The sequence below is a fragment of the Simochromis diagramma genome, unplaced genomic scaffold (genome assembly GCF_900408965.1).
Source record: "Simochromis diagramma unplaced genomic scaffold, fSimDia1.1 OVJJ01000602.1, whole genome shotgun sequence".
NCBI classification, from domain to species: Eukaryota; Metazoa; Chordata; class Actinopteri; order Cichliformes; family Cichlidae; genus Simochromis; species Simochromis diagramma.
Window position 1 is genome coordinate 9,090,105 of NW_024387040.1, and position 14,605 is coordinate 9,104,709.

General features: G+C 39.4%; 1 protein-coding gene across 3 annotated transcripts; it reads right to left on the reverse strand.

The window, feature by feature from the left end:
* Nucleotides 1-5,188: 5,188 nt before the first annotated feature.
* Nucleotides 5,189-13,698, reverse strand: LOC120741440 (serine/threonine-protein kinase pim-1-like). Of its 3 annotated transcripts, none has more exons than XM_040044357.1 (10): nucleotides 13,175-13,698; nucleotides 12,499-12,572; nucleotides 7,933-8,175; nucleotides 7,646-7,798; nucleotides 7,430-7,524; nucleotides 7,257-7,304; nucleotides 6,935-7,153; nucleotides 6,020-6,200; nucleotides 5,763-5,933; nucleotides 5,189-5,673 (listed from the first exon to the last, which is right to left on the reverse strand). In XM_040044357.1, exons 1-10 carry the CDS (start codon nucleotides 13,216-13,218, stop codon nucleotides 5,582-5,584), a joined length of 1,320 nt encoding a protein of 439 aa, XP_039900291.1. In that variant the 5' UTR covers nucleotides 13,219-13,698; the 3' UTR covers nucleotides 5,189-5,581. The 3 variants fall into 3 exon arrangements, with proteins under 3 accessions (XP_039900291.1, XP_039900292.1, XP_039900293.1); XM_040044358.1 differs by lacking the exon at nucleotides 13,175-13,698 and adding an exon at nucleotides 12,826-13,089; XM_040044359.1 differs by lacking the exon at nucleotides 13,175-13,698 and adding an exon at nucleotides 8,590-8,666 and having other exon boundaries at nucleotides 12,499-12,730.
* Between the last annotated feature and the right edge of the window lie 907 nt (nucleotides 13,699-14,605).

Here is a 14,605-nt window from a genome sequence, read left to right on the forward strand (position 1 = left end):
TTTTCTCAGTGTGAGCAGTGAATTATTTAAGACACTTCCTTTATTTTAAAAGCACCAAGTTTACATGTGAGACCAGCGTTTATTTCAACTCTGCAGTCAGTAATCCTCAGCTACAATCCTTGAGACTGCTTTGAAAGGCATACTACTGTATATAAGTGAAATGTAAACAGGTTAAGCCAAATATCCACTGATGCACTGAAACTGCTCTGGCTCATAAAGGCGGTGCTTTGTCTTCTTTAACCTGACCTATTTGTGTTACCATTGTTTAAGATCGTCATGTCGGTAAGAGTCAGGCTTAAAGCTTTTCCTTTTTCAAATAATTTAATCTGGGATGGAGTAGGTACATACGGCATGTTTGCAACATAAAGCTATACATTACTGAAATATGTAGACTAATGTGCTCGTTAGAGGGGCTTTCCTTTAGTTTCCTTCTTCGTGCATAAAGGAGATCACCTCATGTTATGCAAAAGGTTCTCAAGTCTGTACGATAATGTATGCACTTGTCATCAGATGCTCAGCATTTACGGTCAGAGCACACAAACACAAAGCAAGTCGCCTGGATACAAATGAGCATTGAACAGCAATTGAGCCAATCAGCCTCCACCTTCACGCTGATTGTTAGAGGCGCTCGTTTAAAACTCTTTTGAGGTAGAAAATTTCAATTAAAAACAGCCCTGGGGAGGTTCGGGAACATGAGGCTTCTGCGCTTTATCTTGTATGTTTAAAAACAGGGGAGGAAAGAAAATGCTAATATCTTTTTGACAAGAATATCTGACAACAGTGTATTTTGAATCCTTTTACACCACTGTGCTCTTTTTCAGTTTTCGGCCAGACTTCAAGGCTTTCACACGGTGCTGTTTCTGTATTTCATCTGCTCTTGAATGTTGCACCACCCTCTTGCTCCGTGACTCTGTGAAGTCGAAGCTGGCAAACTTGAAATGTCACTCGATGGAGACAACATGAACTTTAACGTGACGACCCGTCCTCGCAGCAATTAGCTGAGAAAATGACTTCGCCAGAGCAAAGCTAAAAGCAGCTGCACAAACGCAAAACCTGACATAAGCTGTGAGTTACTGACATGTGCTGTTATATATAGAACGCAAAACTATTTACATTGATGTGCCTTTGTTGTTTTTTTTGAGTTATGTCGTGTTCTGAGAAAATGCTGAGATACTATAGTACCACATCTGGACAACAGCAGCAAGAACAGATAGTCATCTGTTTCTGCAGATTAGCACAAGATTTAAGTGTACGAGTACAGGGAAGAAATGTCTTTGAAATTAAAGACAATGAAGGATCCCACTTCATGGCCTTGATTTACGTGTACTCAGCAGCTCTCTAGGGTGCGGTGATGTAACAGGATGGATATTCACCTAAAGCAGCCCATGAGAACATAAAGCCAGTACAAACATGGCAGATACTTTTCTAGTGATACTTGAAAGGTCTCATCAAGTCCTGATTTAATTCAATTTATGCTGTTATCAGTGTTTGCAACGATAGCATGGCTGTGGTGTCATATGCATGCTCTCGGTGTTTGCTGATATCAAACTGGTATTAGGACCAATGTAGGTTAATCTTTGTAGTGATACTCACTCCTTTTTATTTAGACCTGGTTTAATTCTGGTATAGTTGAGTATTTGTATATAATCCCTGCAGCTGTCAGACTCTATAACAGGGGTCACCAGCCTTTATTAAAACAGAGTTAGATAAAACTGTGAACAGTTTGGTTCATCTTTAGTTACATGGTTCTATCTTGATAAGCTGTCTTATCACAGATTAATTTTTCAAAAATATTAATGATTTAAGCAAGGAAAGGGCTACATGTCAACATACAACTCTTTATTTCTATTAATGTCTTACTTCATTCCTACCTGATTGACATGTTTAGGAATTATGAGTGATTGGCTCACTGTAGTTGTAAAAGTTGCTACCAATCAAATTATGATATGTTAAAGTTAAAACAAAACACAACTGTTTTAGATATTATCTAATATACATTTTGTAATTATCCTTATAATTACAAAATGTTTTATGTAAGATTTAAGTTTTGTGATTTAAATCTGACATCACAAAAGTATTTTGGAATTTGAATAATGTATTTTGTAACTGCAGTACACATAATACTGATTTTGAACAATTTTGTCCAGGTTCCTTGTCACCGGGGACTCCTTCACGACCAAGCGTTCAGTTACAGAGTCGGTGTGTCCACGGTGAGCCACATCACCCCCCAGGTAGCGACGGCCATCTGGGACTGTCTAGTGGACGACTTCATGGCTGTGCCTTCACCTGGAGATTGGCGGTCCATCACAGAGGGATTCCAGGAGCGCTGGAACTTTCCTCTGCTGTGCAGCTCTGGATGGGAAGCACGTCCAGACAAAGGCACCCCATATATCATATAGGAGACACACACATTGATATACACTAAATATTTATTCCATTTCTTTTTTTGTGGTGCCCAAATTTATGCACCTGCTTGATTTTGTTTAAACAATTATTGCACACTTTCTGTAAATCCAGTAAACTTCTTTTCACTTCTCAAATATTACTGTGTGTCTCTCCTGTATGATATATTTAACTGACATTTTTTTATTGTAACAACCAACGATTTATACAGGAAAATAATGTCTATTAACAAGGTTGCCCAAACTTTTGCATCCCACTGTATTAGTATATTTTGTCATTAGTATAATATGAAATAAATTCTACATGTGTCAAGTCGTGTGCCAACATTTGCTGTGTAATAGAACTGAGACATTAGTCATTATGAAAATTTATTTGAAATAATATTAAAATTCTCAAACAGAAAAACATTAAACATAAATATATAAAATATAAGTATTTACAGAGAGACAGGAATAAAAAGGACCAGCTGCTCTCCAGAGCAGGAACAAGGCTGAGGAGGAAATGCTCCATTGGAGACTGGTGTGGACTCTTCAGGGACACCAGGATGGCCAGCTCCACCGCCGATGGACCGTCCTGGAACCCGTCCCTCATCTGCCTCGGAGCTGTCCTCCTCTGTGGGCCTGTAAAACAGCACAAAACACAAAGAAATGAGAAGACTGCTACTAGATTTTAATTTCAACATTGAAAACAAAAAAAACAAAAACAGGATATAATCAGATTGGTTGTAGATATTTAGTAAAGGTGATCACAAGGCAATCCCACCGACTAAAAAGGTATCAGTGCTTGCTGTACATACCTGTGGGTGCAGCAGCAGGAGCTCAGGGACTGGGGAGCCAGGAGAAGCAACAGGGGATGCTCTGCTGCAGAATGAGTTGGTTCTTACAATACAGTATTAAATGTTAACAGGTTGAATATAATCAGAGAAAGTATATACAGTGGTCCCTCATTTATTGCAGCAGGGGTTCTCAGAATAACTAGCCCCTGGTCACGCACTGTATACACTGTTTTCCCCACACACATGAACATTGGTCACAGTTCTCACAATTGATTCTCAAAGTGCAAACCTGTGTAGATTGAAAAAAAAGGTAAAAGTATTATTATGCCGCGGTTTGTCTTCATCTGCCTGCCACTTTCGTGCGCCTTTTTCCCTCGCGGTGCAGGTGTCTATTTCCGAATGAGGCTCATAGTTATGGGTATTTTTGTGCTGTTTTTTCTATTATCAAAACCAAACATGATAAATTTGGCAAGCGCAGGAGACACGACACGAAGGAGATTTGTCAATCAGGCTGCAGAATGCAATGCTGTACGGTGCAAAAAAAAGAAAAGAAAAAGAAAATCAGCGAAAAAGCGAAGCAGTGACGGATGAACAGCGGGACCACTGTGTGCTGTTTATTAATAAACAAAATATATTCCTATATGACAACATGCATAAAAGCAGAACGGTATTTGTACGTGAGTGGGAAAATAGCGGTGGCTTGCTAGCTTTTGTGCGGCTTCCCCTGGTCAGTGAAAACTTTCAAAAGAGAAATGAATGAACTTACCAGGTTGCCCGATCTCTTTACATATCTTCCTCCAAGCTCGGTCCTTTATATTCCTGTCTCGGTACAGAAAGCAGCTGGTGTCGTACAGCTCCAGGTTGTTTGCTACGGCGTTGATTAGCCTTCCTTCCATTGAAGAATGAAGGGCTTTGGCTGGATCTGCCCCTTTGACCTAGGTCACAGCCACGTCGACAGGCTCCTGATTGGTTGTCGCGGTGCGATTTGACGCTGGAGTTCAGATTTTTCCAACTCGAGCGGTAGACGCGTAACACGCGTATGCACAAAATGCAACACAAAAACTCAGGCGCGTGGTTTTTTTCGCGAGTCAAACGCTACAAATGCGCTAGACTGACGCGCGTTTCAGGCGTTTTGGCGACGCAAATCTGCTTCCGAATTTTCGCGGGAGCCGCAATCGCGGGTCATCGTGCTTTTCCATTGACTTTACATGTAAACCTGACGCTCTGTTCGCGTCTATCGCGTTCGGTGTGAACACACCGTAAGAGCTTTTTATAGAATAAACTGCATGACTGCAGTGAGAAAGCATCACGACAATGTCAGTAGGGAGTGGGGAGAGGGTTTTAGGAAGGATTCGAGTGCCAGGTCTTACAACTGCAGCACAGATCATAATAAAATTGCTATTTGCTTGGGTATTACCTTCATGAATGACATCCATATTAATAGGAAGCAAATTCTGCATCTTCAAGTTAGGATTTTAAGGGGGATAAGGGGCGGGGACACCAACTGATGTGCAACTTCTACTAAAGCTTTAGCATAGGAGTAATACTAATGATTCTTGATGCCAGGGAGGCTGACAAAGTGGTGTAACAATTTGTTTGTTTTTTAAAGATAGAATTTCCTATTACTGACATCATCTAGAAACTAGGGTTTGACTCCTGTGTGAGACCGTAATTTTCTTTACTTTTCTTTATTTATGTAACTTTTGTTTTAAAAACGAATTAGGAAGGTTAAAGACAGAACATTACTAGATTGTGGTTTTAATTAAAATGTAGCCTTTGACAATGCTGAACACATGAGAAGCTACTTTTAGGCATATCACCCAATTTGTAATATTGCTAAACATTTCTTAAGGCAGACAAGTTATGCTGGCTGGGTCAGTGTCATTTTTGTTGTAATTGATGTCTGGTTTGTTCTGTTCCCTAGTGATGGGTACCAGTATCCGGTGCCATAAAGGCACCGGTTCTGACATAATCCTTGAAATAGTAATAACACAGTATCCTCAGCAAAGATGAATTAAACAAGTTTTATTTTAATGGAAGTTTACTTCAAGTCTTCAGATTTTTACTGTCTTTTATTTGATTACTTTAAAGTATATGATTACATTAGAGTAATTAAATAAAGACAGTTTTGATGGAGCTCCTGACCCAGCCCAAGCTCTCTATGAAGACGAGGAAAAACTCCCCTGGGGGGGCCAGATTGACGGGAAGAAACCTCGGGAAAGCCCATTCAAAGAGAGATCCCCTTTCCTGGGATGGCTGGGGGGGTTACAGGAATTCCAAAACACTGAAATTTAAAGTGGGCCAATTAAAAAAAAATTTCCTGAAAAAAAGCAAGGTAATTCATACATCACACATAAATGATAACGTCTGAATTGTGTGTGTTTGTGTGTGTGTGTGATATGCTTATCTCAGCCAAGTGTGATGCTGTAGGTCCTCCAGCGTCGGCCGCGTCTCCGGGACTTTGGTTAAACACGCGTCCAAGAAATCCCGGCAGTCTGGAAAGAAAGGAAAGAGAAAAAACACGAAGATGATAGTTCCAGTGGTCCAAGCCATCAGTCAGTCTTGAAGTGTGACGTTTTCTTACTTTTGGACAGACGTCTTTTGAATTTCAGGCGCTTTTTGAGGAAGCTCGTGGTGTTAAAGTCCCCCGCATGAAGCGCTTCGTACAGAACCACTCCCATTTGCCATACCGTGGTGGGTCCACACCTGTAGCAACTGCGCCTGTACCACTCGGGAGGGGAGTAAATTTCTGTACCTAATAAACAGACACAATTGCAATTTCTTCTAAAACAAAAGGCGAAAATTGTGACATCTGTGAAGAGCAAGAGCAGAATATGTTACCATAGAAGACGCGGTACTGTGACCGCTCCTTAACAAAGCAGCTCAGTCCAAAGTCGATGATACGAACACGCGGTACATCTGAGCCGGTCTCAATTAGAATGTTCTCACTCTTGATGTCCCGGTGAAAGATGTGTCTATCCTCCAGGTGCTTCGCAGCATCAACCAGCTGCTTCAGAATGACCTGGAAATAGAGCAGGGCGATATGACCAAAAATATTTATCACGATATACATTTGAAAAGTTGCGATAACGATATAACTGACGATATAATTGACACTAGACAAAATACTTTACAACTCCACAATTTTATTAGTGCAAAAAACCCCATCAATGTATTTTCACTTAAACAAGCAGCTGTTTTTTTATGTCCATTAAAGTTATATAAAAATGTAACAGTGCAAATTCCTTGCTGACAGTTTAACCAAAAGGCATTTCCAGTGGAAATTGGCTGACATATCCTCAGCATAACCATGTATAATATCCACAAAACTTAAAAAGAGGTTATACACACACAATACGGTAATATAATGTTGAGGTGCAGTACGTATCACTCCGCCAGGCGCCTGCCTACGATAGCCGTAATGCTCCGACAATCCATCGAGCGGTGCGGCTTTGTAGCTTAGCAAAGTCGCCGTGTACATAAAATCGTTTTGAGGTCAGTAAACACAACCAGAATTCATGCGGCGTCACCGGCACTGCGCATGCGCGTTTTACCCATATTCTATCGTGATATTTCATTTTCCTATCGTTGCCCAAAATTACACCGGTATTACCATGAACGGTATGATATAGCCCAGCCCTACCTGGAAACGATGAAAAAGACAATAATCAATCAATGGGTTAATGTTTCTCTAATACTCTGTGCTTTGATTGAATGATGTACAGTCTAAGACTCTTCTAAGGCAAGTCAACTTGCCTTGGCCTTGTCCTCTGGCAAAAATCCTCCATTTTCTTCGATGTATTTATCCAGGTCCACAGCGGGGACAGGTCTCTCCATCACCAGGATCAGCTCTCTGCCAAAGTCAAACCACTCCAACAGAGACACTGGGGCTGATGTTTCCACTGATCCATCTGCTTCAGCTGCAAGCTTCAGCATGATGGCAACTTCCACTGACACATTCTTCCCGTTATCATCCTGAAATATTTCAACAAAGTGGATGATGAGGCACAGACGTTCCACAGGTGAACGCTGCATGCAATCCACTAATGTAAAAACAATTCAAGTCTTGCACATTTACCTTCACTTTGCAGTACACGTTCCCCCTTGGGATGTGTTTGATGGCCACCTAAAAGACACAGGGCATTGATGAGCATTTCCTCAGTATGACATAATTAAAGGTGTAAAACAGCTTACGATATTATCCCTTATCTGCGTTACTGCCTGTCTTACTACCACCATCTGAACACTTACTGGTAAATGATCCTTTATGCGGTAGCCAGCAAACACTGCTCCGCATCCTCCTTCTCCAAGCCGGTGCTCCTCCACGTATCTCGCTTGGAAGTCACCTAAACAGACAAACACAAATTGGGTTTTACTACAGCTGTCACACAAATTACTCTCTGCTGTACCCTAAATGTTCATTTTGCTCTTCACCTGAATATAAAAGCTAAGCTGCTTGCTACTTACGTTTCTGTTCAGCCACTGACTTTTTGGCAACAGTTTTGGTTTTGTCCTGGTCCACTTTCTTTTTCTTAGGTGGGTCCCTGGTGTCTCCCGCAGCTTTCCTTTTGCCAGCCTTTTTGTTTTTACTGCAGCTCTCTGAAATCTCTATGCTGCAGTCTGCAGATGTGGAAAACACCAAAAGCACGTCAGCTTATTAGATAATAGACACAAATATCTCCCAAACACTAATATCTTCAAACTAGCAACCAGATGTACACTTAATCTACCCCTCACTCAACTAATTAGCCTACCTTTACCAGTGTCCAACCAGGAAGATGCCTGCCCCTTGTCACCGCTCACATGGTCAAGAAGTTTACGCTTCTTTGCTGTATTGGCTGTCCCCGCTTCATCTTGTTGGACCTTTCGCTTGACTCCCCTGACCACATGAGCATCTGAGCTGGTGGAAGGACCAGCCTGCTCAGAGACCCTCCTTCTTTTCATGGGGGTCGTTTTTTCAGGACTGGCCTTTCTTTTAGCCATCCTGCTCTTACAATCTATAAACAACAACAACAACACATTAGTGAAAAAGAGCGCTCGACATCAGGACTAGAATGATTTTGATGTCACTGAATTTTAAATTAGTATTGCTTACAATATAATAACAAGTTTATCCTTTTGATAAAAAACACACCAACACGAGTCCATACTAGGTCTACTAAGTCTAGATACTGATGACACTTGTTGCTCTGTTTTCACTGCTCAGTCCAAGAATAAACTTGTCACATTATTTTACCAAAAGACAAAGTGCCCCAGTAACCTTTCTTTGATTAGACATGTTGCACTTAGGTTAGTTTCAATCAAAACCAGGATTTAAATCCTCTAAAAATGAATCGTTTTATACACAGAGCCTCAACATTGTTAGAAATGTAGATTCTGTTATTTGGGGGATTTTTCTTTTTTTTACTTACTTTGATCTCCTGGATCTTTCTTATCTGCCTCAGTCGTAACTTTTCTTGTTTCCTTTTTCATCTTAAGTTTTTGAGAACTTTTAAAATAGAAAATGTCACCTTAATGAGTGAATAGTCCTTCAAATGTCTGGATGCTTGACTTTTCTAACTAAGCTGTATAAGTCAGTTCTGTAAGTGAGCTTTAAAAGTAAACTCCGGAGACTATGGCAACACAACATTAGAACCTTTCCTTTTAGTGACATCACTAAAAGGCAGTGTCCCAAGTAGTTTAAAGAAAAACACTCTGGCAGACAAAGCCATAATATTTCATATAATTCAGTAATTTCACATTAAACTTTCTTTCATTATCCTTTCATTATTTGTTTAACCCTTTAAGACCTACCACAGAACCAAGTCCGCCAGAGCTTACTTTATATTTTTACATGCTGTAGTGCCATTTTTGGGAGCATTTCAAGTTGCTATACATCAATACAACTGTTATAGCCCATATTTTAATAATATGTATGCATTAAGTCCATAGTAACTGTGCAATAAACTACAAAAACATTGAAAATCGTTTTTGTTTTTTTACATATATTTCTACTTGGAGAAATTTAAGAGGCTTATCCCTCAAAACTTTAAATACAAAAAAGTTGCAAAAAATAGTTTACAACAACAGGAAATTTATTTTGAGTGTCTTCATAGTTTTATTTTTGAGATACACCAATTTTTATATACTGCAGGAAAAACGAAAAAACAATCCTATGATGCAAATTTGCAAAGAAAACAGCATGTGCATCAAAATAAACTATTTTAAGCAGTGCAATTCGAGTTCTAAGCATCCCAGCAACTATTCAGAAAAGCATAAAGTCAAACATGACTTATAAAAACACCAGTATAGGCTCTTAAGGCCTACAAGTAAAAAACTACATTTTCCGCGAAAATGAAGTCACTTCCGGTTTCGGGCAGGAAATGGTGGACATGCGATCGTTCGCGCTGACGTCTGTTTCAATGTGGGAAGTGTTACGAACAGCTGATCAGATCGGCAAAGCGTGTTTCTGGAATATTATGTTTTTGTTCCTGCAAGCGCTTTTTATGCAATTTTTGCAAAGCTTTATGTGGAAGGAAACCGTGACTTAGGACAAGCTGATGGCATAAGATGTAAGTACAACTCCTCCGGTTTCATATGCAAAAAAAATTATTGCGCTAGTTTATGCGGTTGCAGTGCTACTGGGATTTAAAAATAGTTACGCAAAAAAGAGCATGCCCGCTCCGACTGGCTTCAAAGGGTTAAAGACTTGATGTGTGGATGCTACTATGAAGACTTCTAGTTGAGCTAACACTAATAAACACTGACTAGTTTATCTGAGATAAAATATAACACTTTTTTATTAAGTCAGTGTTAACTCTTTTTTTTTTCTGTTAGGATCATTCAATAGTACAAAGCGAGGGTAGGTCAACGCAGCAGGAAGTGATCATCAATTTCTATCACTTTGTCAAAGGCTGAGCGTAGGGTGTCACCAGTGGAAAATCTTCTGTGGGGCGAATCATCGGAATCGGCGTCGGACAACCCTGCATCACCGCTGAGCGCCACGCAGACACTACACACTACTTAATATCGTGATCAGAACCCCACATACTGCCCCAAAAGTTTATTAAATCCCTGCCAACGTGTTCCTAAAATTAGAGGACGCCACAGGTACAAACTGCCTGCAGCCTTTATTCCATGTGTTTTGTCTGTGAATGCCCCCATGTACACATGTAACCTCCACCCACTGCAACACCAATATGTCCCGGGGCAAAGCGGGGTTTGGTGAACCAGGAGCTGTGTGCAGCCCGTGTCCACCAAAGCCTGGTGTATACCCCCTTGACACCTTATTAGAATGCTGTACCTCCATGACTACCTGGCATGCTCTGCTCCTTCTGCCCTGGCAACCAGATGATCCTCAGCCAGGGTGGCTTGCTGGTTGACGGCAGGGGACCCCTCGGGTGGGCCACTTTGTCCAGCAAACCAATGACTGTAGAAAACATGGATGATCTAACAGTTCTCCAAAAGTACATAAAGTACTTGCCTAAAAAGTAGTTAATGTCATGTTGCATTTATTTATTGTTATTACATTGTTTTACAGCAGCTAATTAAAAAACCATCATCTTAACTACATGTTTTGTTTTGTTTTTCTTTGTTGTTGTTGTTTTTTTTTTTTTTTTTTGCAGTTGTCCTGTAGGTGATGGTGTAGCACAGAGACTGAACTGGTGGCTAGCTAACATAAGAAGGATGTACTTGAAATGTACTGTACTTGAAACTTGCATCTCATCTTTGCAGCGTTCACTTTGAAGAGAATGTCTTTACCAAGGACTCACAGGTTAAGTAACTTTACAATTTTCATATTACAATATATAATTTTAGAGCATGATTACAGCTCTGCCATCTTGATTGAAAATTAAATACATCTGGAATACGAACAGCTGATCGGATCGGCAAAGCGTGTTTCTGGAATATTATGTTTTTGTTACTGCAAGCGCTTTTTATACAATTTTTGCAAAGCTATATGTGGAAGGAAACCGTGACCTAGGACAAGCTGATGGCATAAGATGTAAGTACAACTCCTCTGGTTTCATATGCAAAAAAAATTATTGCGCTAGCTTACGCAGTTCCCGGTTCTACAGGGATTTAAAAATAGTTACGCAAAACAGAGCGTGCCTGCTCTGACCGACTTTAAAGGGTTAAACATGTAAGAATCGAATTGCATCTTTCCATTGCCAGCCATCTCATTTTGTACAAATCCAGCCAACTCTTCCAAGTTTGTGTATTTTTTAAACTCTTACAAGAATTGAAATGTGTCCCAAATATCTGTATCCCATCAGAGGCAACTTTCTTAACCCTTTAGAGCCGATCGGAGCGGTAACGCTCTGTTTTGCGTAACTATTTTTAAATCCCAGTAGCACTGCAACCACGTAAGCTAGCGCAAAAAATTTTTTTGCATATGAAACCGGAGGAGTTGTACTTACATCTTATGCCATCAGCTTGTCCTAGGTCACGGTTTCCTTCCACATAAAGCTTTGCAAAAACTGCATAAAAAGCGCTTGCAGGAACAAAAACATAATATTCCAGAAACACGCTTTACCGATCCGATCAGCTGTTCATAACACTTCCTACGTTGGAATAGACGTCAGCGCAAACTTTTGCATTTCCGCCATTACCTGCCCGAAACCGGAAGTGACGTCATTTTCGCGGAAATGTAGTCTTTTTTGCCATCAGGGCCTCAGGGCCTATACTGCTCTTTTTAAAAGTTATCTTTGACTTTATGACTTTCTGTGTCGTTTCTGGGATGCTTAGGACTCATATTGCACTGCTGGAAATAGTTTATTTTGATGCATATGCTGCTTTTTTGCAAATTTGCAGTATAATATTTATTTTCGTTTTTCCTGCAGTGTATAAAAATTGGTGTATTTCAAAATAAAACTATGAAGACAATAAATTTCCTGTGGTGGGAAACTATTTTGTGCAACTTTTTTGTATTTACAGTTTTGAGGGATAAGCCTCTTAAATTTCTCTAACTACAAATATATGTTAAAAAATCAAAAACGATTTTTTTGTAGTTCATTGCACTTTTTTGCAATTTATGTAATTACTATGCACTTAATGAATACATATTATTAAAATCTGGGCTATAATGGTTGTATTGATGTATAGCAACTTGAAATGCTCCCAGAAATGGCTCCACAGCATGTAAAAATATAATATAAGCTCTGGCGGACTTGGTTCTATGGTAGGTCTTAAAGGGTTAAAGGAGAGGTAGTAGCTGCTCCACCATAGGACCAGTAGGACCTCCAGCACACAATGAACACTTAATTAACATTAACACATTTATTAAAACACAATTTTAAACAATAACCCTTTTCTTTTAGTGTGTTTCAATTTGTTCCTACCGCTCCATTGGAACGGTGTACTATCCAGTAACAGCATCCAGCTGGCAGAAGCATACACCTGCAGCAAGGAGAATCTACCAGGCAGGATAGCGCAGCGGAGTCATCAGATGAGGATTATCATGAAGTGGTTCATCCAGCAGGAACAGGATACCAAAAGGGGAGGGAAAAAACACAGAAAGCATAGTCATGACTAACTCAGTGTCACTAACAGCTCATCTAGCAGTCTTAACATCATAAAGATACAGGCTAGTCCATATAAAAAATAGAAAAAATAAATGCTGTTAACCAAATTTTCTTAGGCAAAAACACATAATCTTGATATTTGACCTTGTATCAGCCGCCATATTGGAAAGGTAGCCAGGTTTCCTTAGCTGCTAGCTTGCTAACAGTCTGCTATCCAGCCCGGTAATAACTTCATTCACATATTTTACAACATTCAGCTTTCTTCCTTAACAAAAACATCGCAGTTGTGGATTTGAATCTCGCTGCAGCATAATAAGACCCAGAACATTCAATTTGAACATGTGCTGCAAGCTAACTCCCCAGAGGAGTTCATGCAATGGCCAATGCCTGTTGGATTCGGCTCATGACTTCTCTGTCTAACAACACATTAAAACATCAGTTTCAAGTACAAATGTTTCATAAACTTATCTACAGCGACTCATATTAAATGTACCCAAGTTTCCAGCTGGCAGTGGGCACAAGAACAACACTCCTCATCAGATCAAGGGAGGAAAAGAAAATTCTAGAGCTGGGCTGGGTGGCTGCTATGCTCACGGCATTGCAGCACGTTCAATGACTGCCAAATAATCAGAAATCTCATACTTAATTAATGACTATCAATTGAAGCATATTTACTATACCTCAAAAAAGTATGAGTGTACCAATTTTAATTGCCCATTGCAAATATGGTAAGTCATGAGGGTGCTAACCATGCTCTATGACTCTATGACTGTATGACTGACAGTTTTGCTATGCACCAAAATGTCAGTTATGTTTAATGCTATAAATAAAAATAACTTTACTTATATTTTAAGATAGGTATGTTAAGATGTGGGAATGTTAAAGCATGACTATTAGCTGTTGTAATTAGTATATTTTAATGAATCGGTTTTTTGCACTGCAGGAGTCACTTGGCTGAGTGACAAAAAGGTTCTTCCCACTGAAAACGCTATGTCCAGATGAACAAAATCCACTTTTGGGGATGTACTTACCTGGATGATTGAGCATGTATCAAGACAATGAGTCCTTTACTTTAGTAAAACTGTAATGCAACAAGCACAAAAAATGGGCTGTAAAAAAAAAAGAAAAAATATCTGAACTATAGCACCGACTTTTAAATAGCAATCAAGCCCAATAAACAGTTTCTTTTGTTAAAAGAGGGGCCTAATGTCCTCCACAGTTATGTGAGATGATAAAGCCATACAGAAAATGATTACTTCAAGATATAGCTGCTAAAAGTCGTTCTACTACCGAATTATGTGTATGTATCCTCTCTTGATTTATTTCCAAAGTTTACTCACTTGATTTGGATTACTGAATGGAACCTAATCATTTTATTAATCTATACACACAGAAATAGCCACACAAACTAAATTAGTTGGTCAAATTTTATTCAGACTCTTGGTGAAATAATCACACAATGTGGTCCTTCTAATGACAGCAACATACTCTTGTTAGGAGGTGGTGGGATTGTCACATGCTGTGAGCTAGCATGATTTACTTAAAGCTGATGTGATTCCCAGATTGGATGAACTATTTGCATTTTCCTCATCATTATTTTTATTTTTGTTTTCTGATTGCTGATTGGTAGTGGTTGCCAGAATTATGCTTTCACTTAAAATACAGTGTTAGCCACTAGTGCCTCAATTTCTTGGTTGTCTAAGAAATTCATCCTATCAGAGCCTTCAAAAACAAAAAATATATTTTACAAAACATAATTCCAATTAAAATAGTTAGCTGGGTAAAATGCCACATTTTTTATGTCATGGTACAGTTAGTGCGATTCTTGATTCTTATGATAAAATGTAATTATATTTTAATCCCACAAATTTCTTTTTTCTTTTTATGAGAGCTCACACACTTAAAGGATAACCCAAAGTCACAC